We start from the raw sequence: 25,732 nt of genomic DNA, 5'->3' as shown, positions 1-25,732 counted from the left end.
ACAATGATTTACCTAATTACCATAATCTGCCTAATTAATCCTTTAATTGCCACTTTAAGTTGAATACTAGTATCTTGAAAAAAATCTAGTAAAATATTACGTACTGTCTTCATGGCCAGCGTTGGGGAAAGTTACTTCTGTAGTTTTACTGTTGCAATACATTAGAATATTGAGTTTACTCCCCAAAAAAGAAACTAGTTGCATTACTTATTTACTTTTTATGGTAAGTAATGCACTACATTACTTTGCGTTACTTTTTATTGCCTAGCTGAGGCTTGATCTCTTTCAGAACTTTCTGTATTTTTTTCTTTCTTTTTTAACAGAGGAGCTCTGCAATTAACAACCCACCGTATAACATACACCTATATTTACATTTAAATAACATATAAAAAAAAAATCATATTTTGAGATGTTATCTGAGAACTTCCTGACCCCAGAGCTCTACATGCCGTATATACAGATTACTGAAAGTTTAAAGCAATGTGTTTGCTACTTTTGTACTATTTGTCTTAAGTAAAATCATTGTCCATTGAGACAATCCCCTTTTCCTTTTCTTCGATGTGTTTAAAACAATAAACACAGTCTCTCATGGACTGCGTGATATGATAATTTTAATTCATCAATTTATTTTTTAAAAGATAATTAATTAAACTAAAAAGTAACTCAAATATTATTACTTATTTTTTAAAAGTAATGTGGTTCTTTACCCATTACTTTAAAAAAAAAGTAATATTATTACGTAACTCGCATTGTAATGCATTTCCCCCAACACTGATCATGGCAACGATAAAAGAAATCAGTTATTAGAAATTAGTTATTAAAACTATAATGTTAAGAAATGTGTTGTTCTTTCCGTTAAACAGAAATTAGGAAAAACATATACAGAGGGGTAGGGCTGCAAAATATATCGTTTCAGCATCGATATCGCAATGTGTGTATCTGCAATAGTCACATTACATGATCTTCAATGTTGAGTTGGGATTATAGTTGATTATAATCAATGCAGAGTTGAATTATAATGGAGTAAAATGGTACTTCACCCCAAAATGAAACTTACACACTATTATTTATTTTGAACACAAAAAGAAGATATCTTAATAACTCATAAGCATTTGAAACAAGTAATTTTCAAGTAAGTGAATAAATTGTAGGTAAGTAAATTTTGAGTAAATCTTCATTTGTGAACTATGCCTTTAAGGTCTTTTCAAAGTTTAAAACATCTGGCCACCCGAAATTATAATGTTTGTAACTTTAATAAAGATTACATTATAAACAATAAAGTCTATGCAGTGTTGATTATTCAATATGTGTACCTGAATACTGTTAGACTCTCCAGAAAACTGTAATTCACTTTTATCTTTGCTTGGTTGTTTTTATCTATGCTTGTAAGTTATTTGTTATATAATATTCAAGATCCAAACCCCTACAAAATCCCCCCAATTGATCTAAGATGAAGAATTCTTTCCAAACAAAGCTGCATTCGCATCGCAATATATATTGCAGAAATACACAATATTGCAACGTAATTTCCCAATACCGTGCAGCACTACAGGTAAGCTAATAAGTCTGACAGTGTTAACATTTCTAGATGAAATAATGGATTAAATGGGTAGATGATAATGAGTAGAACAAGATATTCATCAAATAAAAAAAAACTTTCAAATAAAATCACACATTTGTACTAAAAAAATATTTAATCTCTATTTATTATCAACTAATTCATGTCAAACTATTTCAAAATGCTGCTATTTTGAGTCACACTTTATTTTGATGGTCTGTTTGTTGAATTTAAGTTACATTGCAACTAATTATTATTAGATTGTAAGTAGACAGTTATGTTGGGGTTGGGGTTAGGGTTAGTGTAAATTGACATGTACTTGCAAAGTTTCTTATAGTCGGTTAAATGTCTGTTGAAGGAGGGCTATCAACAGATATTAAGCAGACAGTCTAATAATACTCAAATGGACCATCAAAATAAAGTGTTACCCTATTTTAACATATAATTGAAGGTGCATTTGTATGATTAATTCTCAAACAATCTAGAATCTGAGCGAGAGTGAGTGAGAGAAAGTTTGCAGGTATTATATCCCTTTCTCCCTGAAGAAGCTATGCTTGGTGTTGCTGGGATGTAATGACATGCACATAATAAAAAAAAGAAAGAAATACAGAGACCCAGAACAATATATATTCAAAATATTCTCGCTACATTCCAAATATAGCGACTTTATGAATTCATAAGGAATTCACAGCGGTCCAAACTTAACATCCTCGCAATGCACGAATCATTATGCGCTTCATAAAATGAGTGCCGCTGGTCTCTCCCGCCACTCCATCCATATGAACAGGGATCGTGCGGAATATTCTCTGCCATCATGCAATGACAGAGTACATAATGGCCGGTAATGATGCCACAAATTTGTGCAGCTGTCTCTCTCTCGCTGAGGAAAATGACGGCGGGTTATCCATCAAAAATAATAGCAAGAATGACATCCACTGCTCTGTGAAGTATGAATACTGCAGGGACGGCATGAGCGTTTGTCTCCGCAGCGATTGGGGCATTTCAGGGTGCCACAACTGGATGGAAAAGGAAATGATGCGTTTCCTAGAGCACATTATGCAGACAACAAGAGCACTCTGATCACTCATCCTGCTCTGAGCCAAAGCGGGTCACTAAAGTCAGGCTTGCGGGTTGCTGAAGCGAGGAACAGGACAGGAGAGACACACACTGTGTTGTGTTGGACATTTCAATTAAAGCAGAGTGCTTGAGGATGGATGTTTAGAAGAGCCTGTGTTGAATCCTGCATTGAGCCAGGTGTGCTGTATTGATTACGCATAGCAAATCTCACAGTGGACTGAACAGAGGGAGTTTGAGATGGGAACTGCACACAAAATGTCACTGAATTGGGAATGCTGAAGGCAAGGCAAACTATTGCAATTGCAAAATGTTGCATAGTTTACAGGGGTGGATTTGAAAAAAAAAAATCTATATGTTGCGTGGTTTTACGTCATGATACTGTATTGATATTCTCATGGCCATGCTATTGTTATTATTATTTTTTGGGAAAATGTGACACTGACCCAATAATCCAGTCTTAAGTTGCACAAGTATATTTGACGGAACAGTTAAAAAGGAATAGTCCAAATTATCCGTTTTTATTCATACATTTTCCTTTGTCTTATATTTCAGAGGTCGCCACAGCAGAATGATCCGCTAACTATTCCAGCATATGTTTTATGCAGCGAATGCCCTTCCAGCTGCCAAGGGGGAAACCTACGCAAACATGGGGAGGACGAGCAAACTCCTCACAGAAATACCAGCCGGGACTCGAACCAACAACCTTCTTGCTGTGAGGCAACTGTGCTAACCACTGAGCCACTGTGCCACCATCTATTTTTATTTTATACCAAAAATCATTAGGATATTAAGTAAAGATCTCGTTCCATTTAATAAATTTCCCACTGTTAATATATAAAAATATACAATAATAAGATTAGTATTATTAATAAATTTGGTTTAGCAATACACATACATAAAACTTCTGGACAACTTGTTAGGTGATTTACTCGATATTTATTTCTTTTTTTTTTAAGATTAACATTTTTTTTTCATTTTTCATTCATTTTCTTTTCGGCTTAGTCCCTTTATTAATCTGGGTCGCCACAGCGGAATGAACTGCCAACTTATCCAGCATATGTTTTACGCAGCGGATGCCCTTCCAGCTGCAACCCATCACTAGGAAACATCCATAGACACTCATTCACACACATACACTACGGACAATTTAGCTTACCCAATTTATCTATAGCCCATGTCTTTGGACTTGAGGGGGAAACCGGATCACCCGGAGGAAACCCACGCGAACAAGAGGAGCACATGCAAACTCCACACAGAAATGCCAATTGACACAGCTGAGGCTTGAGTTTTTTGAGTATAAAACTACTGAATAACTTTCAACTACCACTTAAAGTAACTATTATATACACTACTGTTATACACTAAGTCTCTTGTGCTCAGTGAGTCTGCATTTGCATCACCAAATCCCCTTTTCCTTCAATGTCAATTGGTGAACTTCCTCGCCACTGGCTTGCTTGGTTTGGGACTTGTGGAGCTGCGCATTGATGGATTTGCTCTTCAGTGTTTATACTTTCAACAGTGAAAATTAATCTACACTGAACTGAACTAAACTAAACTTCAACTCTAAAAACTGGACTGACGGAGTTTCAGTTTACTAGAACTTCTATGTTAAAGGTGCAGTATGTAAGTTTGGCACCCAGTGGTTGAACTAGGTATTGCATTCCTGAATCAAAACAAACTCAAGCGCAGGTTGCCAGATTGAAGACCAACAGAAGTGAGTCTAACTATCAAGCCTAAAGGCTGATTTAAATCATGTTCTATATAAAAGCAATGGGACGCAATAGAGGGAATATTCTCCATATTTAAAGGAGTTTTTGTTCTAACAAACACCTCAAACTGATATATTAGAAATGGTGTCTATTTCTTGCAGCTGAACAACAGAAAACTATGACAATGATCACCTCAGGTACACCCCGTGTGCTTTATTCAGTGTTAAATACTAACAATGTGAGTTTGCATGCCATTTTACATTACATTTATTGCCATATTACCGAAAGCAGCAGCAGAAATAATGCAAACCAACACATATCAGTGATTTAGTATCTAAATCTAATCATTTTAAAGAGGTTTAATATGTATTACTAGATTATAAACCTTACCATTTTGTGAGTAAGTGCATATTCTGTGCCTCTGAATGGCTGTATTTAAGTTTCTTTAGTGCTGCATCTGGTGCAAACAGCCAAATTGCTTATCATTACAAATCATTACATTGTTAGGACACAGGATTACAATGTAACCTGCTCACCTAATGTTTATGTTCAACTAATATTTATATTATTTGCTAAATAATAACCTCATATGGAACTCTGAATCTGCATCTCATTTTGGAGTCTGTTATTGTCCACCGAAGGTCGCATTTTGATCATGGGCGCATGCTTTGAGAGCCTTTCTGTATGATTAATTGAATGAAATATTCTGTTATCCACCAAGGACTGGGGTGCTGAAATACAATGGCTAAACAGGCACTGGGTGGGTTAAAAGAACCAAAACAAAGACAGCGTTACGGCACGCAATGCACATTTTCAAAGCAGAATAACTGACTTCAGCATTGTTTTTCAGATAAACAAGAATGTCCTCTTGGCATGTTCCTAAATATCTGCAAACCTATTATGGTATTTTTATGCTTAAGAAGAGTCAAAAACTTACCTACAGCACTTTTAAACTGCTTTGACACAATCAACATTGTAAAAGCACTATAGAATAAAGATGAATTGAACTGAACTAATTCACAATAAAACCAAAAAAAATTTTCTATATTTAATATATATATATATATATATAAATATAGTTTTAAAATTCAATATATTTTAAAATGCAATTAATCCATGTGATGCAAAGGTTTGTGATGCAAATTTTCAGTAGCCATTACTGGTCTTCAGTGAACCTTCAGGAATCATTGTAACATCCTTATTTTCATGCGTAATATTAATTTCTTACTACTATCATTTTTTAGGATTCTTTAAATACAGAAAGTATTGTTTAGAAGAATAGCCTTTACTTGAAATAAAATGATTTTAAAACATTATAAATAAATTTCTGACCCACTTAAAAGGCCTTTTGCTGAATAAAAGCATTATAACACGTGTTAACAAATGCTGCATTTTTCATTCTCTATTGATTTTTCAAGCTAGCTCAACAGAATATTTTTCTTCCTGTTATAAAACAGGTGTTTGTCCATAAATCCCTGTTAATCTGTGTCTCTGGCCTGACACCAAACATCTCCCGCAGCACCACAGGAATCTCTGCTGCTCAACCCAGATTTCCTCTCCTTCATCCCGACTCACCATGACATGTCAGAACATTCCCTCCACCGAGACATGAACAGGCCAGTTGGGTTGCTTTGGCTATTCTTAGCTCCAGCAATAAGAACCTGCCTGCCAAAGACTCCAGTATTAACTAGGGACTCTATTAGACCACTCAGTTGTGTATAAAATGACTGAGAGAAAGATAGAGAGATGGTGAAATAATGCTTAACCAAGAAAGAAAAGTTACATAAGTGTTGAGTGAAAGCAATCGAAGTGTAAAAGCTCCCATTAACTAGTGCAGTGCTGTGGTTGTCGGGTCTGTTTAATTGCTTCCTTTGTTTCATTCCCAGAGCAACGGGAGTAATAACTATAGGAAGAAAAGATTACTGCCTGTGTTGAATGCAATCTGAATCTCATCTCAGGCCTTCATATAAACGTGTGTAATTATCAGTGTGTGCATGAGTAGATCTATGTGTAATAGTAACAGAAATTACAGAGCTGTCTTTTAGGTACAGTAATTGACCAATGGATTTTGAAATGAGAACGTTCTCTCTCTGTTTTAAAGGTGCAGTAGGTGATTGTCTTCAGAAACATTTTTTGTTGTGCTGGTTGAAATTCTCTTCACATTCCAAGAGTAATGATTAAAGTAAATGATCTCAATGTATTTATTTGTATTTTTTTTATTCTGGGTTAAGGCATAAAACTAAAAAATGTTTGTTCAATTAAAATTTGTCAGGCCGATAATTCCCATAATTCTGTTAAGTAGCCAAATGCTGGATAAATTGGTGGTTCATTCTGCTGTGGCGACCCCAGATTAATAAAAGGACTAAGCTGAAAAGAAAATGAATGAATGAATGTTATGTTTTAAAACTATTTTAGTTGCGTAAAGCTGATGTAGATTTTATTGTTTTACGAATGGGTTATATGCACAGAAGTGTTGTTCAGCCACTGAAATCTTCCGGCGAAAGATTGATGTGACCATTTTCAGTTTCATAAGGGAGATTTTACAGCATCGATAATGTAGATTTTTATTTAGTTTAACAACAAAACAGGTAAATAGCGCTATTCTGCCTAGCCTGCTTTACTGAGGTGAAGTTGGTTTTATATTCACATCACATTGGTTCATTTTTGAACAATGACAACCTGTAACGCGCTCCCTATATTGCTTACCCTGCTATTAAAGAGCTTTGAAACACCAACAGGCTACACTCAACAGAACGTTCCACTGCAACAGCAGCGCCCAGCAACAGCCCCCCGTTTCTGCCAATTTGGAGTGAAAGCGATCGGCTGTCCATTGGTTCTTATTGCTGTCACGATGGCAAGAAGTTGCTTTGTTATTTTATTACAAAAAAAAAAAGCACATTAAAAAAGTACATTAAAGCTGAAATACAACCTGAAAGACACCAATACAACACTTACTGGTGTTCAAGACTGGTGATCATCAGCACTTTTAGATTAATTACTATAAATTACTTTAATTAATAGTTCATGCTCTAGCATACCAATTTATATTGACATTCATTCATTCATTTTCTTTTCGGCTTAGTCCCATTATTAATCCTGGGTCACCACAGCGGAATGAACCGCCAACTTATCCAGCATATGTTTTAAACAGCGGATGCCCTTCCTGCTGCAACCCATCACTGGGAAACAGGCGACTGTGCTACCAACTGCGCCACCATGAGGCCCAGTATTATATGTTATAATAGTATTTTTCCAGTGTTGTCCGTTAAAGAAAGATTAATAAAGCTTTCATGTAAAATATGTTAATGTATTATATTATTATAAATATGTCTCCTAATCTGAATCCAATTGAACACAAATGGGGAATTCTGAAGAGACATTAAGTTGAGCATCTCTTTGAGCAACTCTATAAGACAGGTCATTTTTGAAGAATAGAAAAGATAGATGTTGCTAAATGAAGCCAACTTGTTCATTTCATGCATAGAAGTCTTGCTGCTGTCATTAAAAATCATGGAAGCCATACAAACTACTAGACAAATGTTACTTTTCAAAAGGGGTGTACTCATTGTTGCTGAGAGCATATATATATAGTATAATATTTTAACTCAAATTTAACTCGATATTTTGATTCATTCTGTCTAACGTTAGTAATCTGTGCTGTTGTTGTATTGGAATTTTCATTCCAAAATGGCTGCCGTGTGACACTAGCGGCATCAAGTGGCTATTTCCCAAATAGCAACAGAGTGTCGCCTCTTGGTAATTCTAAGCTCTTTAATGCTACTTTGAATATTCAATCTGAAATAGCATGTAGGTGACAAAGTGTGTGAGAGAGTGAGACCAGCGATCCTTGCATATATGAAATATTACACTTTATGACAAGTTTTGCTTGCAACACAACTGAAAACGTGCTAAATACAATACAGTTTTCCATCGGAATTGTAGTATTATAAAGTACTGCAAAGCTTTCTGGATTGTCATCTTTCCGGTGCACGTCTATGGCTTTAGAAGGCAGGGGATGGACTGTGTTTTCAAAGCTATTATGCTAACAGTTATTATTTTGGCAGATCACCTACTGCATCCTTAAATTCATAAAAGCTGTATTTGATATTTGCAGATCAAGAAACTTCCGAAAGGCAGCACTTAATTTACTAAGGTAGAGCAAAAATACAATTTTACCAATATTTAAATATATATTACAATATATATTTCTATAATGGTAAAACTGACTTACGTAGTCATTACTCTAGTTTTCATTGATACGCAAACTTAGAAATCCTTTTGATACGTTTATCAGCTGATAAAGAAACATCTTAATATCAATGTTAAATAATAGCTGTGATGGCTAATGATTTTGTGGAAATTGTGATAGACTTGAGCAGGATTCAACATTTCATTAGAATAACATGTCTATTTAACTATAACTTATAAATCTCCTCATTTCTATCAAATCAAAGTAGTTATGATCAGGGCTTGACATTAACACCCGCCAATCCACCAAATGCAGGTAGATTTCCGCTGTGGCGGGTTTGACAGCCACTCTCACTAGCCACTTTGGTTGGTTGAAGGTAATTTTTAAATTGTAGTTTTCTTAAAATGCAGAGTTCAAAAATAAGGATTGTCCAATGAGGGGCCAGTGTGAAAGATGACAATAATAACTGTGCTCGTGTGAGCAAAAGAAAGCAGGTGAATACCGAATGAGAGGATGATTACATGCACAGTGAGACACAGGCAATGCTGACGCACTGACAGGTGATGTGATGTGATGTGTGCGAGTGTTTAAAAGTTTTAAAAAGAAACGGTTCCTTGCGCGAAGCATTCGTGCCTGGAAATGTAAGTGTTGTGATCGGTTCTCTTTTAAATAGACTGGTGCATTCACAGTGCTGCTTTCAAGAGCCACAGCCATATCACCCTGGAGCCCAAGCTCACTTAAGCTGAGCATTGAGGCTGAGCCTGATCAGTTCCTGGTTGGGAGACCACATGGGAAAACTAGGTTGCTGTTGGAAGTGGTATTAGAGGCCAGCAGGAGTCCTAATGCCCTAGTAAAAGTGAAGAGGACACTATATTGTCAGTGAGCGCGTCCTTCGGATGAGACGTTAAACCAAGGTCCTGACTCTCTGTGGTCATAAAAAAAATCCTATGGCACTTCTCTAAAGAGCAAGGGTGTAACCCCGGTGTCCTGGCCAAAGTCCCTCAATTGGCCCTTACGATCATGGCCTCCCAAGCATCTCACTCCACCAAATTGGCTTTATCACTGTCTCTCCACTCCACCAATAGCTGGTGTGTAGTGAGAGTACTATGAATTGAGAGCGTTGTCCTGTGGCTGCTGTCGCATCATCCAAGTAGATGCTGCACACTGGTGGTGGTGTGGAGAGACCCCCCTCATGATTGTGAAGCGCTTTGGGTGTATGGCCATACACAATAAATGTGCTATATAAATATACATTACATTACATTAAAAGAGCTATTATATTATTCTATTTTAAAGGTCTTTATGTAAGCAGCAGGTTGTTTTTCGCTTTAACATTTCACGAGATCATCCTTTCATTATCGCACACGGTATGTTTTTCACCTGCTTTCTTTTGTTTGCTGTTATTTTGGGCTAAGAATTATTTATTGTTTTTCTTATTTTTGGTATGGCTAGAGAAAATTTTTAATCCTTAGTGTTGAGACCTGAAAAGTCATGTGAAATAAAAACTAATTGCAATGTGACACAATAACCCATGTGAAATGAATAAGGAGGCATGTGGAAAAATACAAAATCTAAATGAAGTCATTTTAGCATGCCAAAGTGGTGATGAAGAAGTTAACGTCAAGCCCTGCTTATGATTATATCTATAAAACCAGAAACTGTATTTTCTGAGTATCTGGATTGTACACTGGATTTTATCTGCACAGGTCTGTAGTATTTTGACCTCTAAGTATTATAAAACATATCCCAGCAGGAAGCACTTGACCTTTCAGTATTAGAAGACCTCTTACCTTGTTCTCCAGACGTCCAATCAGCTCAGCCAGCCGATTGATCTGTGCCTCAAGTCCTTCTTTTCTCACCTCCACAGCCCCTGACAGAGACACAGAGGAACAGTGCATAATTTGCAGATAGTTTCAATCATGTTTTACTCTTCCAGGCACCTGAAACCTCATCTCAGAGTAGCTGTCATAGCAATGCGACAGGGCGAATCAAACATTCAGACTTTATTACCGAACCCAAGCTATTATGAAGATTTTAATGGACGTTTACATGTTTTTGCCAGCTGCTTTGATTTTTTATACATTCAATCAGTTCAAACCTGAAGAAATGATAGGTGAGTAAGAGAAAATCACCATGTAAAATGTGCGAAAAGCAAACAAATAATCCCACACATCATCGATACTAGCTCAAGGATTTTATTGATGTCAATAATAAATTTCATTTCATTAAATGTAATGTTTCCGACCTTCATCAGACATAAATATATACATTGAAAATAGCAGCAAATTAAATAAAACAACAAATACGTAATTCAACTATCACAATCACCAGCCATCTAATCCTGGCAGATTGCTGGTAAACCCGCACATCACCATAGAAATACAAATCCCCCATTATATGGACTACAGATCCAGTCATCCACCACTCACACGCACCTGTTCTGGATTGCGCAGATTGCACGCACACACACACACACAGCCGGAGGATTATTACGGACTGAATACAAGGACTATTTATACAGCACACACACACATCAGTGCTGAGTCTTGATTAGATGTATTTAATGTATTACATTACGACGCATTTTCTTTGGCTTGCCGTGTTAGACCCTTGCCTTGTTTTATTGTTTATTCCTGTCTGCTGCCTGCCTTTTGACCATCTGCCTGTTTACTGACCACGACTCTGGATTGCCCATTATATCTCTTTGTTCCTGTATTGACTATTGCTTGCCTGACCATTCTGTTGATTAATCCTGCATTTGAATGTGCACTCCGTTGTCCAGCATTACATCAACAAGCAATCGTGACTTCCAACACACTTTATCCATCATGATAAAATAATAAATCCTAAATCATCCCGATCAAATAATTTATAACATCAAAGTAAATACTGCTTCATTATTTAATGCCCAAATGTTTGTAAAGTCACAATCCAGAACAATTTGCATCTTAATAAAACACCACATTTCTTTCATGACATCTCTTGGAGATTTTGTATGGTAATAAATATATGTATATGGCAATGTTGATGTGTTTGGTCTTGGCGTCATAGATCTGCTATGCTGCTGCTGCTTTGATTGTAATGGCAGAGCAAGTACAGAGACTTGCTACTTCCAGTATATTCACAGACATGCTGTCAGACATGCATTTCAGCCAGCCTGGTGAAAGGGGTGGGTCTTTTTTCTCAAAAAGTGGACCTTTTTGCCGTTATACACCTCAGTTTCTATTTAAATATGAGATTTAAATACTGCATTTTAGTGACATTTTTTTGCTGGATTAGATAGTCAGATAACCACAAGTTTTGATGTACTAAAAATATTTCCTAAAAATTGCTATAAAAAAAATTAAAACAAGACCAATTTTTAAAATACAAATGTATTACATCATATATTATTAGGAAAAAATAGGAATCTGTTAAAGTTTTAAAGTAAAAAAAAAACTGTAGCCTACTGTCATTTATTAGACAAAAAAAAAAAAAAAAAACTGGCCAGCACATTCAACTGTCCCCAGTCACAGTTTGGCCATTTCAATAAAAAAATAACAATTAAAACATAATAATAATAATACAATAATAATGAAATCTTCAGATTTTTTCTAGCCTCTAAATGAAAAAGTACATTTGTAAATTCCTGGATATCAACAACAGCCAAAATATATTCAAATTAATTTAATATGGTCCGCTTCTGGTGCTTCACACCTTTATATTGCTCATTTTTATTTCAGGAATAAGGTCCAAGATTTAGAATAAAAGTTACCTGTAAAATGTAATCTCTGTTTAAAAACAATACAGTAGTGAAAGAAGACTTCTCTTACATCAGATTATAGTCCCACCGAAGTAACAGCCGGCAGGGGATTCCGTTTGGTCTTAAAGCCTTTTTCGATGGATTGTGTTCATTATTTGTGATGGCATAGCAGTCAAAAAAGGACAAATGAGCTCTTGTATGGGACAAATTCTGGACCTTTGTCAGTGAGGGGGTTGGTCTTTCGATTCGAATCACCTGAACCCCCCTGGCTACAGGCCTGAAAAGTTAGAACATGTTTTATGCTTATAGTAAACATGTTTTTAATATAATTTTGGCTGTAAAAGTCATAATTTATTTTGTTTATATTAATTTTGTCCAAAAAATGATTAAACCTGTCCAGTTTCACCTGAAATGCATCACAGATCACCTTCTGAAGTGGTTTGAGCGATCGCATTTATATCCGATCAGAATAAAACGAATGAAGTGACCAAACAGCCGCAAAAACACAGATGTGACGGGTTAGCGTCTTTTGCTGTGAAGTGACATCTGACAGCTGAGGACTCTGCCTGCCATTAAAGCTTTCGTCGGACAGTTAGGCTATTTAAAAAAAAATATGTTAAAAATAGGGAAAGCAAGGTCATGTACTGGACAAGCCAATAAATATACAGGACGTCCCAGCTAATGCGGCCAGTTAGCTTAGAACCTCATGGATAGGGACAGATTTTCATCTGTTAGGGAGTAACTTACTTTAGCCTTACCCTGTTTGGCAGTCTTTTTGAAAATGTTCAATATTTTGCGATAATGATGCCACTGCCTGCCTTTTCTGCCTTCTTGCTCTTTTCGACCCATAGTGTTACTCAGTATCCATGGATGTTGCATGATTCGCATCAAAGATTCAAATCTTACCACTCAGTGGGTTATGTCACATGACTCGCGTCACATTATTGTGGCTTTGAGGCTCTATGGGATTCGAATTACTGGCCAGAGTTATTTAAAATTACACTTTACTGGGGTGGAGGAGGGTCTCCAAAAACACGCTGCAACATAACAGATTGACAATGATCATTTACAATGAAAAAGAATGGAGGAGCAAGCTCACTGGCTGCTGAGGAGACAACAACCTATCTCCTGTGTCATGTAGTTAATGACACAGGAGCAGATTAGGTGATCTATCAGCCTGCACAAGTATAGAGTGTTATGGCAGAACTTTTTTAGGATTACATTAAATAATGCTACATAATTTAATCCCGAAGGTGTTAAAGTTTGTGAAATCACAATCTAGAACAATTCATGTCTTAATAAAACCAATTACAAATACATTAAATAATGTTTCATCAAGTAATCCCAAAGATGTTAGTGTTCTTAAAGTTATTATACATTAAAGGTGTTTTTTGGGACTAAAGACAAAAATACTAAAAATAACTATCATCGAGTTTTGTACATGTACCATAGTATTACCAACTGATGACCATGACTGTACTATGGTACTGTGAATAATGAATATACATTGTTAAGACATTGTTTTTTTACAGAAAAACAAAATTGAAGAGCGATTAACGTGATTTCCACTCTTGCTTTCTTTCTTTTATGCGATGACAGATCCTATTAATGAGGAAAAAAGCTTTTCCTGCCTTTGAAATCAGCCCCACTTGAGGTGCCAAACCAATTAGGCTCTTACACCTCCCTTGTGTTGATGAGGCCAGTATAATGGGGAGGGGAGACACTTTGGAACACATTAACTGTTACCATAGCAATAGCAAGACCAAGTGAACAGAATCCTTTTAAAGGTTTAGTAAGATGGTCACTGAATCAATATGATAAAGTATCCGAAACCAGCTTTAATGTTAGAACATACTGCAGCACAACATCAAATTAGTTGACATTGACAATGTCAGTAAAATTGTCAAGTAAAATCTGTCAACTGTCTTTTGATCTGATATGACCTTTTTTCATAAGCCTGCAATTGCATTGTTTGACCGATGTGGCAATGTGGTGCAATTCCTCTAATGCAGTCCTCCTTAATGTAATGCAGCAGAAGAAAACACAATGATTATGGCTGTGTGCAAAAACCCGAAAAGGTTTTTTTTTTCTACAGATGCATCCCAAGGCATAAAGGCACATCTGAATCCTAATAAAGCTTCCTGACCAATTTTTGAATGTAGCATGTATGTCTCCTTTGCTGTTTTTTGTTTGTAGTAATATTCACTTTGTTTTCACTAAATCTTGGTTTTGTTTTGTTGAGACTCAGTTATTTAGTTCTGTCAAATTCAAACATAAAATGTAGTATTGGCTCTCATTTTACATGACAGATTTCTGTGGCACCTAAGTTTTAGCAGCATCTCTTCCTTTATACTGGTTGTTGCTGCAGCCGGAAGTTAATGAGAATTATTTATGTAATTTATTAAATTACTCATTAATTGTATTTTCAAGAGTTCACACTCAGCTGATGATTGATTATAAAGTGAGTTTGGCATGCTGCCTTAGGAGAGAGCCATGAGCGCATAAGATCCACGACCCTGGGATTCCCCCCCATTTGCAGGGCGAGAGGGGAGTTTGAGCTCAGGTAGTTCTTGAGAACTCCCCCTTATTGCTATATAGAGATAAACTTTCATGTAAGAGCTTGACTATAGTGTCAATGTTGGATTGGTCGATTTACATATGGCACATGTTTTTTTTGCACTGTGGGAGGAAACCGAAAAACCCGGGGGAAACCAAAGTGAGCACGGGGAAAACATGTAAACATTACATAGAAACGTCGACTGGCCTATTAAGAACTTTAACCAGTGATGATTTTGCTGTGAGGCAACAGTGCTAGCCACTGGGCCACCGTGCTGTCCAGTTAAAGAAAAAAAGGTGGAGTAGGGGTGGAAGGCGGGATTCTTTAAGGCGGAGATAACTGATGTATGAAACTGTTTTTTTATAGTGAGTTTAGGAATCATCTGATTGGTGAATCATGTGATAGCTAATGCGTGACCAGCCTTAATCAATTATAAGCATGTGCTCCTCTCGAAGTTAGTTTATAAATAAACTTAATAATGTCTACCCTTACCCTAAACCAGTTTATTACAGTAATTATACCAAGTATTATTTATATTATTGATTAAATTGTACTCATTAAATTGTATTTTATTAATGCCTACCCTCACCCTAACACTCACAGTAATGTAAAAATGTAAAGTACTGTTGTACAGTGTCAAAATAATATGCTATACTGATGTATCCGCAGCTGTTTCCCTAGACTTGACCCTCTTTACTACTAGTTATTGCACCAAATAAACATGAATGAACAACAGAAACTATGCTGAAAGCAACAGTACAACCACAGAAGTTTTTTCAATAAAACAGCTTAAAAACTACATGTTAGTTACCTCAGAAAATCCCTTCAGTGATTATAAACTTGACAGTTAGCTAGGACAAATTAGAAAATATGCAGTTACATATGTATGTATTCATTTAATGCACATATTTTACTTATTAAAATTATTAAGAAACTATAAATCAATTATATAATATAAATGTAACTATATTCTGCAGATTTCACCATTAAACCAGAATAGAAAAATGCTAGAAGCTATAGAGTAATACATGTGTGTTTAAATTGCATGTCTCCATTACTTTCATATATCTAGTAATGAACATTTATCATATTTAGCACTCATAAAAAACAGAATGTATGAAGATAATCTTAGAGTACTGCAACATAATCGTCTTGCTTATGAGACTGTCATGTTGATTAGCTTGGGCGCTTCAGCCACAACATACTGACTTGAAAACAACATCAGTTCAGGCTTCAGTCAGGACTGACTGAGCTGAGCCCAAACCATTCCCTGACCACCTGCTAACTGCTGATGTAGTGCTGCCAAATGTATGCCATGGCATTATGCTATCTATGCAAAAACGGAGAAAGTTATGAAGTCTGGACTAAATTTAAACTGCAAACCACAACAACCCCTTTAAGAAATATTTCAGTAAAGCAAAAAAAAAAAAAAAAGCCAAAATTATGTGAAGGAAACAAACTAACTTCTCTAGTATTTCCAATATAAATAATCACTGTGTACTGTATATTGTGAATCTGATGATAAAGCACTGAGCTTCTATGTATGCTTGTGGAACATGAAACCAAAATAGAGTGTGTGAGAGAAAGCTATTTGAGAAAAGCCTCTGATTGACTGATGGGAGAAAAAAGTGCGATGTGCAAAGCAAGTCTTGCAGAAGTATTGATCAATCTTCTCATCCTGGTGCTCATAAACTATAGCCTGGACAGCATGCTCCAATCCCTGCTCTCCCCATGCCAGCTGACAGCTAGAATGGAGTTTTTATTGTGAGCCGAGTCAGCTTTATCTGTGTCTGGGGGAAATTTAAATCTAGTGCCAGTGTTTGAACGTCACCCATAAAACAGATCTCTTCGATTCAGCGCTGTGGTTGTCACTCGAAGAATATCAGCATATTGAGCAAGCCGACTTTACAATAAAAATAAACAAATACAATTAAGAGCTATATTAATTACTATAAATAAAGAATGTTCAAATCAATGAGATTCAGTTATAGCTTTTAGTGCTGAAATGTCAAATGTCAGGTAACGTATGGCTCAGGTCACACTCAGTATTAAAGGTTTAGTTCACCCAAAAATCTAAATTCTGTTAATTATTAATTATTCAACCTCATTTTGTTCCAATCCAATCTTCAGAACACAAGTTACAATTTTTAGATCAAATCAGAGAGCTCTCTGACCCTCCATTGACAGCAAAAATGAAACAAAAATATTGACAAAACATTCAATGGGACTTGTGGTTCAATTGAATACTTCTGTGCAGTGCTTAATTTGTAAATGAATAATTCCTGGAACAAAAAACAGGAAATAAAAGTTACAGTGACCAACGTCCACCAAACTATTTCTGTTTTCCCGGAACATGACGTCATTAAACGGTGATAGCGCAAAAAAAGAATCACATTTCTGAATGGTCTTTATTCTTTTGTGCCATATAAGTTATAGGTCAGTCATGGATAATAAAAACATGTAGCTACAAACAAATATCTTAATTTTTAATTTAAACTGCCCCCTAGTGGTCAGCAGCATTTCAGTTGTGGCTTAATGCTCTTGTGTTGTGTATTTTCTTTTTAAAGTTTACTGCTATGTGCATTATGGGGTATCATATAAAGAGGCCATGCTTTAAAACATACCTAAACAGCCAATGACAATATTTACAATACACAAGTTATCTGGTCGAATACGTATCAACAGTGGACAAGCTCAGAACATTTCAGATTTTGTTTACAACTGTTGTCCGTTTGTGACGGGATCAACAAATATGCCTGGACAGTTTAACAAAAAATGAAAATTCTGTGATTATTTACTCACTATTGACTTGTTCCAAACCAGGTTGAGTTTGTTTTGCTCTGTTGAACACAGAATAAGATATACTGAACCAAAAACTTTAAAACCTTTTTTTTTTCTCGCTAATGTCTTTTATATCAGATCAGTGTGTACATTTACTGTAGGCAATAAAAAAAAAATTGCAGATTTCGCTGCTAACTCTAAGACTGTAATGAAAAATAAAATAAGAAAAATAAAGACAAAAAAAATTATTGGTGCACAAAAGTGTTGTTGAAGCTTCATATGATTAGATTTGCATCACAGAAGTCAAATATTTTTGGTTCCCTTTCTAGACTTCGAATGTCTCTGGAGAGTTGCTGTATATGGAGGATGAGGGAGCTCTCAGATTTGTCTCAGTTTGTTTTGCTTTGTTGAACACAGAATAATATATACTGAACAATCTTTGTAACCATTTACTTCCATAGGATTTGTTTTTCTCCAGTCGATGTTACTAGTTACAGGTTTCCAACATTCTTCAATATACAGTGGTCCCTCGACATAAAGCAATTCACCTTTTGCTATCTCGCAATTTCGCAGATTTTTTAATTCAATTTGACATGCTTTTTTTTTTTACAGAGCATTGTGTTCTGCATCCAGATTAGCGCATTGTGTTCTGCGTCTTGATTGGCTGTAGACCATTGTCATTTAATCTCATCCGTGTTGTGTCTCTTGTACAGTACAGAATGCGTTCAGCTTGCCAAATTTACATAAATCTTTGATCGCTAGCAGTGTGACTCTGAAGTGCTGGACTGTACAAGTTTTCTCCCCAACAAACCCTATAATGTTGACGAAACATCCTGCACTCTCAAAGGCACCTGCGGCAGCAGCCAAAAGGCAGAGGAAGATACTAACCATCGCAAAAAAAGTTCTTCTGGACATGCTGAAAGAATGTAGAATTTACGAGAGTGTTTAAGAAGAGAGAAAAGTGTGAAAATGTTAATGCCTATCACAGAAAATAGTGCAGTGAGGGGTTTTACAGCCGTAAAACATCTATAATATTTGCAAAAAAAAAAGAGCCCTACTTCGTGGATTTCACCTATTGCAGGCTATTTTTAGAATGTAACTCCCGCGATTAACGAGGGACCACTGTATCTTCTTTTCTGTTTAACAGAACAAACAATCTTGAATTGGTTTGGAACAAGTCAAGGGAGAGTAAATGATGACAGACTTTTCATTTTTGGGTATATTATCCCTTCAATACTAGGTATAAAGCAAGCCTGAAATCAGACAGCTACAACTCCAAATAAATCCAAGTCTGTTTTATTCTGCAAAAATGTCTGAATTGCCTGTCTGATCTGATAAAAAAAAAAACTGACTGGCTGACTATTCTATTAGAACTTAGAGGAAGTGGAAAGTGAGATGGACATTTCAAAAATAATCATATACTGCCTTTCTCTGTGAAACAGAAGACAAAGAAAAGCACTAGAATTAATTTGCTACCATATCTCTGGGCGCCCAGTTACTGACTGAAACTCTGGAAAGCTTTGAGGGAGACCTTTATTCCACCCTCTCCTCATTAAAAACTCACACATTTCTTCAGTTGCATCATCCATATGAGACTGTCGTGAGCGTGTGGTTTGTGCTGACTTGGCACACGAATGGCTTTGTGTTGTTTTACTGTCTCTTTAGAGTGGTTTCATAACCAACTCGCTGCAGCTCAGGCACAAATCTCATCAGTAATGGAAATGTGGAGTGTGTTGATAGAGAAAGCCCACGGGAGAGCCGCCGAACCACATCTTTGACAAACTTTAACAGTGCCTTCAGCAATTAGATGGCATGAGGAATGATAAATGCAGATGTTTTGTGTGATAATGCAGTTGGGTACCAAGCTTGGACCACAAACAAGAACCTTGCTGAATTGATTAATGTAATGTTTGGAAAAACACAGCTCATGATGAATAGAAGCAATAAAGCAAACACTACAAATACAGCATTAAACAAGTCCTCGAGTAAAGCTCTGCTACAACACTGCAGGAAAATATTGAAAGTGGGGCTAAAATGTGGCCTAATCTATGTGCCAATTTAATAAAATATACTAATTCATGTGCCTTTCCCTCTAACAGACACTGACTGTGAAACAATGACTATCTCTAAAAGATTTCTTTCTGAGATTTTCAATGTATTCAATAACTTTTGATTGATAACACAAGAGTTTAGGCAGAGGTGGCACAATGGCTCAGTGGTTAGCACTGTCGCCTGACACAGGGTTTCTGCAGGTTCTTTAAGTGAAATTTAAGAGTTTTTAAGACCCTTTTAAGACCATTATGAATGAAATTTTAGACTTACACAGGGCTAAACACTGATAATTTTTTCTAATGGCACAGTTACTTCAGTGAATAGTTTTTGAATTAATGGTAGATCATGTAAAGAGATGTGTTGCTTTAGTTTTCCTTCCCTGCTTAGGGAATGTAATTAGGAGAATTTGCTGTAAACATGTCTTAACAGCAGTTGTGAATTGTATCTCTTTGCAATAAAAGCATATTTATACACACATGAGATGGATTATTGATGTTAGGAAATTGCAATATTTGACTTTTTTGCAATACATATTGAGATATTGAGTATAAGTTTCACCAGATAAATGATTTAGCTCTATTTGGAAAGAATTCATGATTTTGTAGGAGAGTGGATCTGCATAAAATATAATAAAACAATCACAATCATTGATAACTACAAAAGAACAAAGATTTGAATCAAATAAACCATAATTTATGGTTGTCTGGGAGTCTAGCATATTCATGCACAAACTCAATTATCAAATGTAAAATAATACTGGGGTGACACGGTGGCGCAGTGGGTAGCACAATCGCCTCACAGCAAGAAGGTCACTGGTTCAAGTGTCGGCTGGATCAGTTGGCATTTCTGTGTGGAGTTTACATGTTTTCCCCGTGTTCGCGTGGGTTTCCTCCAGGTTCTCCGGTTTCCCCCACAGTCTAAAGTCATGCACTATAGGTAAATTGGGTAAGCTAAATTGGCCGTAGTGTATGTGTGTGAATAAGAGTGTATGGGTGTTTTCCAGTGATGGGTTGCAGCTGGAAGGGCATCCGCTACATAAAACATGTGCTGGATAAGATGGTGGTTCATTGGCAGTGGTGACAGATTAATAAAAGGACTAAGCCAAAAAGAAATGAATGAATGAAAAATAACACTAGTCTTCATCGTATATGCACATAAATAAAATTAATCTTAAAGTTACAGTACAAACATAATTTGTGGCTTGAAATGCTCACACAGTCACATGTCTTGAAAACACATGTACATGATAAACTGCTTGATAATTTTTTTTATGGTTAAAATTTGCAATAACTCAACAAATCATATATATGGCTTGAACTGTAGTTCCTGTTCAAGTAAAATATCACAATCCTGCGAAGTGACTATTGCGGATAAATACATTGCAATATCGATGCTAAAACGATATATTGTGTAGCCCTATAAGTAATGCATAAAAATTAAGCCCACAGAGATTGAAACAGCTTATGCGAATGAAGATATACATTTCTAAATTTCTTTGAAAAGAATTCTCATTTGTATGAAAGGTAAAATGAAAACATTTTATCAACCTTGTCCAAATAGGCTCATCACAGCTGGTTCTACCCACATAAACAGATGCATGCTCAATTTATGCTGATGCTTGGAGACATAAGTGGATTCAGTGAGTAAAAGTAAGTCACGCTGTACATTTTTTTGCAGTTGAGGTTATTCCAGATTCTTTCACATAATTTCTGATTTGAATATTAGTAACAGATCTACCAAAGTACATACTTAACGCAACACCACACTTTTATTGAAAGTAGGCCAATTTTATTACTCCTTAGAGTGAAACAGTTGAGTTTCACAATTTTTTAATCCATTCAGTCGATTTCCAGGGCTGGAAAGCACTTATAGCTTAGCTTAGCATCATTGAATTAGATTAGACCATTAGCATTTTACAAAAAATGACCAAAGAGTTGTCCAATTAAAGCTTCTTCTGTAGAAACATTGTGTACTACGGCCGATGGAAAATGAAAAGTTGCCATTTTCTCGGCCAATATGACTAGCAACCACGATCCATGCTAAGCTAAAAGTGCTCCAACCAGATCATGAGATGGGCTCAATAGATTAAAAAAATTTTAAACTTAAGTGTTTTACTTGTGAGCCTATGTTAAAGAAATTATATTCCCTTTAACCATATAATGCCTACTCTTTCATACACTCAAATTTTTTTTTTTGCACGTTCAAACTATTCATTCATTCATTTTCTTTTCGGCTTAGTCCTTTTATTAATCTGGGGTTGTCACAGCAGAATAAACCGCCAATTTATCCAGCATATGTTTTACTCAGCGGATGCCCTTCCAGCAGCAACCCATCACTGGGAAACCCATACACACTTATTCACATACATCAATACACTATGGATAATTTAGCCTACCCAATTCACCTGTACCGCATGTCTTTGGACTGTGGGGGAAACCAGAGCACCCGGAGGAAACCCACGCAAACGCAGGGAGAACATGCAAACTCCACACAGAAACGCCAACTGACCCAGCCGAGGCTCGAACCAGCGACCTCCTTGCTGTGAGGTGACAGCACTACCTACTGCACCACTGCATTGCCGCACGTTCAAATTACTTATTTAAAATGAGCTGAAACAACCCAATTCTTGAGATTTCATTGGGACAACTTAATGTTTTTATGTTCAATCCACAGAAATTTGTTAAAAGTGTTAAGTTAACTTACTTGTTTTGTGTTGGGTCAACATGAATGAATTGTGTGGAACCCTGCAGTTTTTACAGTGTATTTAACCTATCTATTTGAGGCTTCAAAATTGTCAAAGCTTTGCTGTAATAAGTCATACACATACTGTTTTTTTTTTATCCCATTCATTTAGGTAACATACAGTATATGTTATTTTGTTATTCAGATATACTGTAAAAGGTCATTTATACCCATTTTGCATTACATTACATGTGTCTCCACAATAAATAGTACAGAGCTTTGATGGTAAAGCTAAGCATTTAAATATCATCTTACTAAGACGTATTATTTGGTAGACATAGAGCGACAACTGATATTTAGATGCATTTTATCTAAGTGGTCTTCTATAATGTTAAAAGGATCTTATTGATTTACATTACAAGCTATCAGAAGTTCAGCTTTCTTTATAAGCTTCCCATATAAATATCAGCATTTTTTTGCTCCTTTCAAGCTTCTGAATGAAATTAACGTGTTTTTCACCTCCTATATTAGCCATTAAAGGCTGTTGTATATTATGTGATGCTTAAAAACTCATACTGTATGCATTTTTTTCCTTAACATAGGTTTTGGGACAGCACTGCAAAAATGCCTTTCTTACTTGGGTTTTGTTTCTATTCCAAATATCCAACAATTCTTAAGTCAAGAAGCCTTTTCTAGACAAATAATATGCCAAAATAAAATAAGCTTTTCCTTAAAACAAGCAAAATGATCTGCCAATGGTGTAAGCAAAACAATCTTGTTTTTTCTTTTAACATAAGTGTATTTTGCTTACTCCACTGGCAGATTATTTTACTTGTTTTAGGAAAAAAAAATCACTTAATTTTGACATATTTTTTCTTAAAACAAGACAATATGTTTTGCTTGTCTATAAAATACATCTTTACTTAAGAATTGTTTAATATTTAGACTAGAAACAAGAAATAAGAAATAAGAAAAGCATTTTTGCAGTGTAAAAATTACACAAATGATGCCTTTTGTAAACAGCTAATAGTGTGTTAGGTTTTCAGAAAGAGATGGTGTTTGGAGACAGATGTGATCCCCTCACCTGCACCCGTGTTGATGTTCCTCATGCTTTCCTTTGCACTGACTCTGTTGTTGGGAGGATAATCTGGCACCGGTGCCTCATAGCGTCGATCTGGGACGCGTGGGCTGGTCTTACTGGGGTAAGATCTAGGTCATAACAGGGAAAACAAGGACAAGGAATACAGATGATTAAATGGATTTTTCACCCAAAAATTAAAATTCGCGCACCATTTACTCACACTCAAGTGGTCATAAAACATTTATGATTTTGTTTTTACTTTTATTAAGAATTTTGAGGAAAAAGCAGCTGACATTCGTAGTAGTAGCAAAAATACTATGGAAGTCAATGGGCCCTACCATACACCCGATGCAATAAGACACAAGATGTGTTTGGCGTGATTTGTTACTATTTTCAGACCAGCGCAACCATAATTCATGTTTTGTGCCTCGTTGTTTAAATAGCAAATCCATTTGCACCACTTTGTGGACTCACAGGCGTGCTGGTCTATAAAAAAGGTGTGTTAAGGCGCATTGTTGGCACATTGCTATTTTGAGGAACTGAAACAGACTGCACCATTTACCATTTTTAATGCACAGAGGATGTACAGCAATACACAAATATCTTTACATATGAAAAAAATGTAAAGATTAAAATTTTACAAAATTATTATTTTCTACATAAATAATAAAACCACTAGAGATGTGCCTCTAGTTTATCATGCCATCGATTTGGTTCAATTTAATATCTCGGTGCATTGATGTTACTTTCCATACACAATTTTATGTTTTACTTCACAGCACAGCAATTGTTGTATAAAAATTTACTGTTTGTATTTAATGTTTGTGTTTGTGTACTGTTTGTAATACAATTTTGTCCTTTAATACAAACAGATACATGAACTGTTTCTTTAAAAACTCATGTAAATGCACAGAACAACATGAGCATTTATAGCAAGTAAACAAATATAAATATCCCAAATTGTTCTGAGTTTCTGCGTTTTTAAGTAGTTGGAGTGTTTTAAATATTCACGCTCACCTCCCTCGCATTATAGAGTATATGAGATAAATTACGTCAGTACGTAATAACCGGGTATGATTATTACTGAAACTATATCGAATTGTCTGTGTCTGCATCGTGGTAAACCGAAGAAACAATTAATTTTGACACCCCTAATAACTACTGCCTTCCATGTCATTATTATTATTAGCATAATTATTTATTATATGCATATTAATATTTGTTTTAATAAAAACAAGTTTAAATTTGTCCACCTGTCAGGTTTTAGAGACGTATGCTTTACTATATGAGGCATAAGAATAGGACATATTGGATACAACTTGACCACACCTCGTTATTATTGTTCAAATATTCGTTTGCTGGAAATTAGAACTGACATTAGAAATAGTTTTGAAACAAATCTTTGCACTTAACAAACTAAATTAAATATGTAGGCAAATAGATGTCTTCAGTGGAGTGAAGTGAAGTAAATGAGTAAAAGTAAAGTAAAGAGAAAGTAAAGAGGCCGAATGGAGGAGGCTCATTCTTTATTCTCACTGCAGATGGTCTGTTTAACTGTTTTCTCAAAAGTGAAGCGTTCAGTTTTTCCACTTACAAAGTCCGCAATGTAAATAGCAAATGCGCCTTAGCGTGACACAACTGACTCTTAAAAGGAATGAGAGATGAGTCTCCGATTAGTTTAATGCAGGTTATGTTCAAAGCACACTCCTAACTTATTAAGAGAATAAGCACAACAACCATGCAGAGGGGTGCAGAGCGTATTTTTCCATCCTTAAAATAGCAAAATTGGATTCAGATATGCCCTTAATGCTTTTGCGCCATGTGCTTTAGACTATGCGCCTAGATTGTTAAAATAGAGCCCAATATGTTCTTGGTGTACTTAGATGATTCGGGTCTTGATATGGTTTCTCACCCCACTGATGAATGCTGCTCATCAATGGCATCGACAGCACTTTCTACAGAGCTCAGCAGAGACTGGATCTGATTGGCTGACTCCTTCAACAGGAAGCGGGTAACAAACTGCTCAACATTAGTTCCACGTTCATACACCTGCAGAGAGAAAAAGAGGAGACTCAAGGGGAGAGAAAAACACATAAGGCACATCAGCACTTTTACAAGCATGTATATTTGATGAAGTCCAGTTTAAGAAACTCTAGTGAACTTTGCTCATGCTTTAAGCAAAATACATGACTCAGAGGTGTGATTCTACAGAGGATCTCACGGGACGAACGTTTCTGGGATGAGCTTAAAGAAAGGGGGAAAAAGTAGCTCGTGTAGGGCTTGAGGGCAAGTTAAGTTCTGAAA

General features: G+C 36.0%; 1 protein-coding gene across 2 annotated transcripts in view; it reads right to left on the bottom strand.

Annotated features, from left to right (window-relative positions):
• The window catches only part of necab2 (N-terminal EF-hand calcium binding protein 2), a 193,948-nt gene that overhangs the window by 29,819 nt on the left and 138,397 nt on the right, over positions 1 to 25,732 (bottom strand). For both annotated transcript variants that reach the window (XM_056478385.1, XM_056478386.1), the window contains exons 6-8: positions 25,341 to 25,477; positions 23,432 to 23,556; positions 10,324 to 10,403 (exon numbers count right to left, since the gene is read on the bottom strand). In XM_056478385.1, the coding sequence (XP_056334360.1) occupies positions 10,324 to 10,403; positions 23,432 to 23,556; positions 25,341 to 25,477 (342 nt within the window). The remainder of the gene's footprint in view (positions 1 to 10,323; positions 10,404 to 23,431; positions 23,557 to 25,340; positions 25,478 to 25,732) is intronic.

The sequence above is a fragment of the Danio aesculapii genome, chromosome 18 (assembly GCF_903798145.1).
Source record: "Danio aesculapii chromosome 18, fDanAes4.1, whole genome shotgun sequence".
Taxonomy (NCBI): Eukaryota; Metazoa; Chordata; class Actinopteri; order Cypriniformes; family Danionidae; genus Danio; species Danio aesculapii.
The sequence above is the reverse complement of the archived record's forward strand: the minus strand, read 5'-3'. Positions and strand labels throughout refer to the sequence as shown.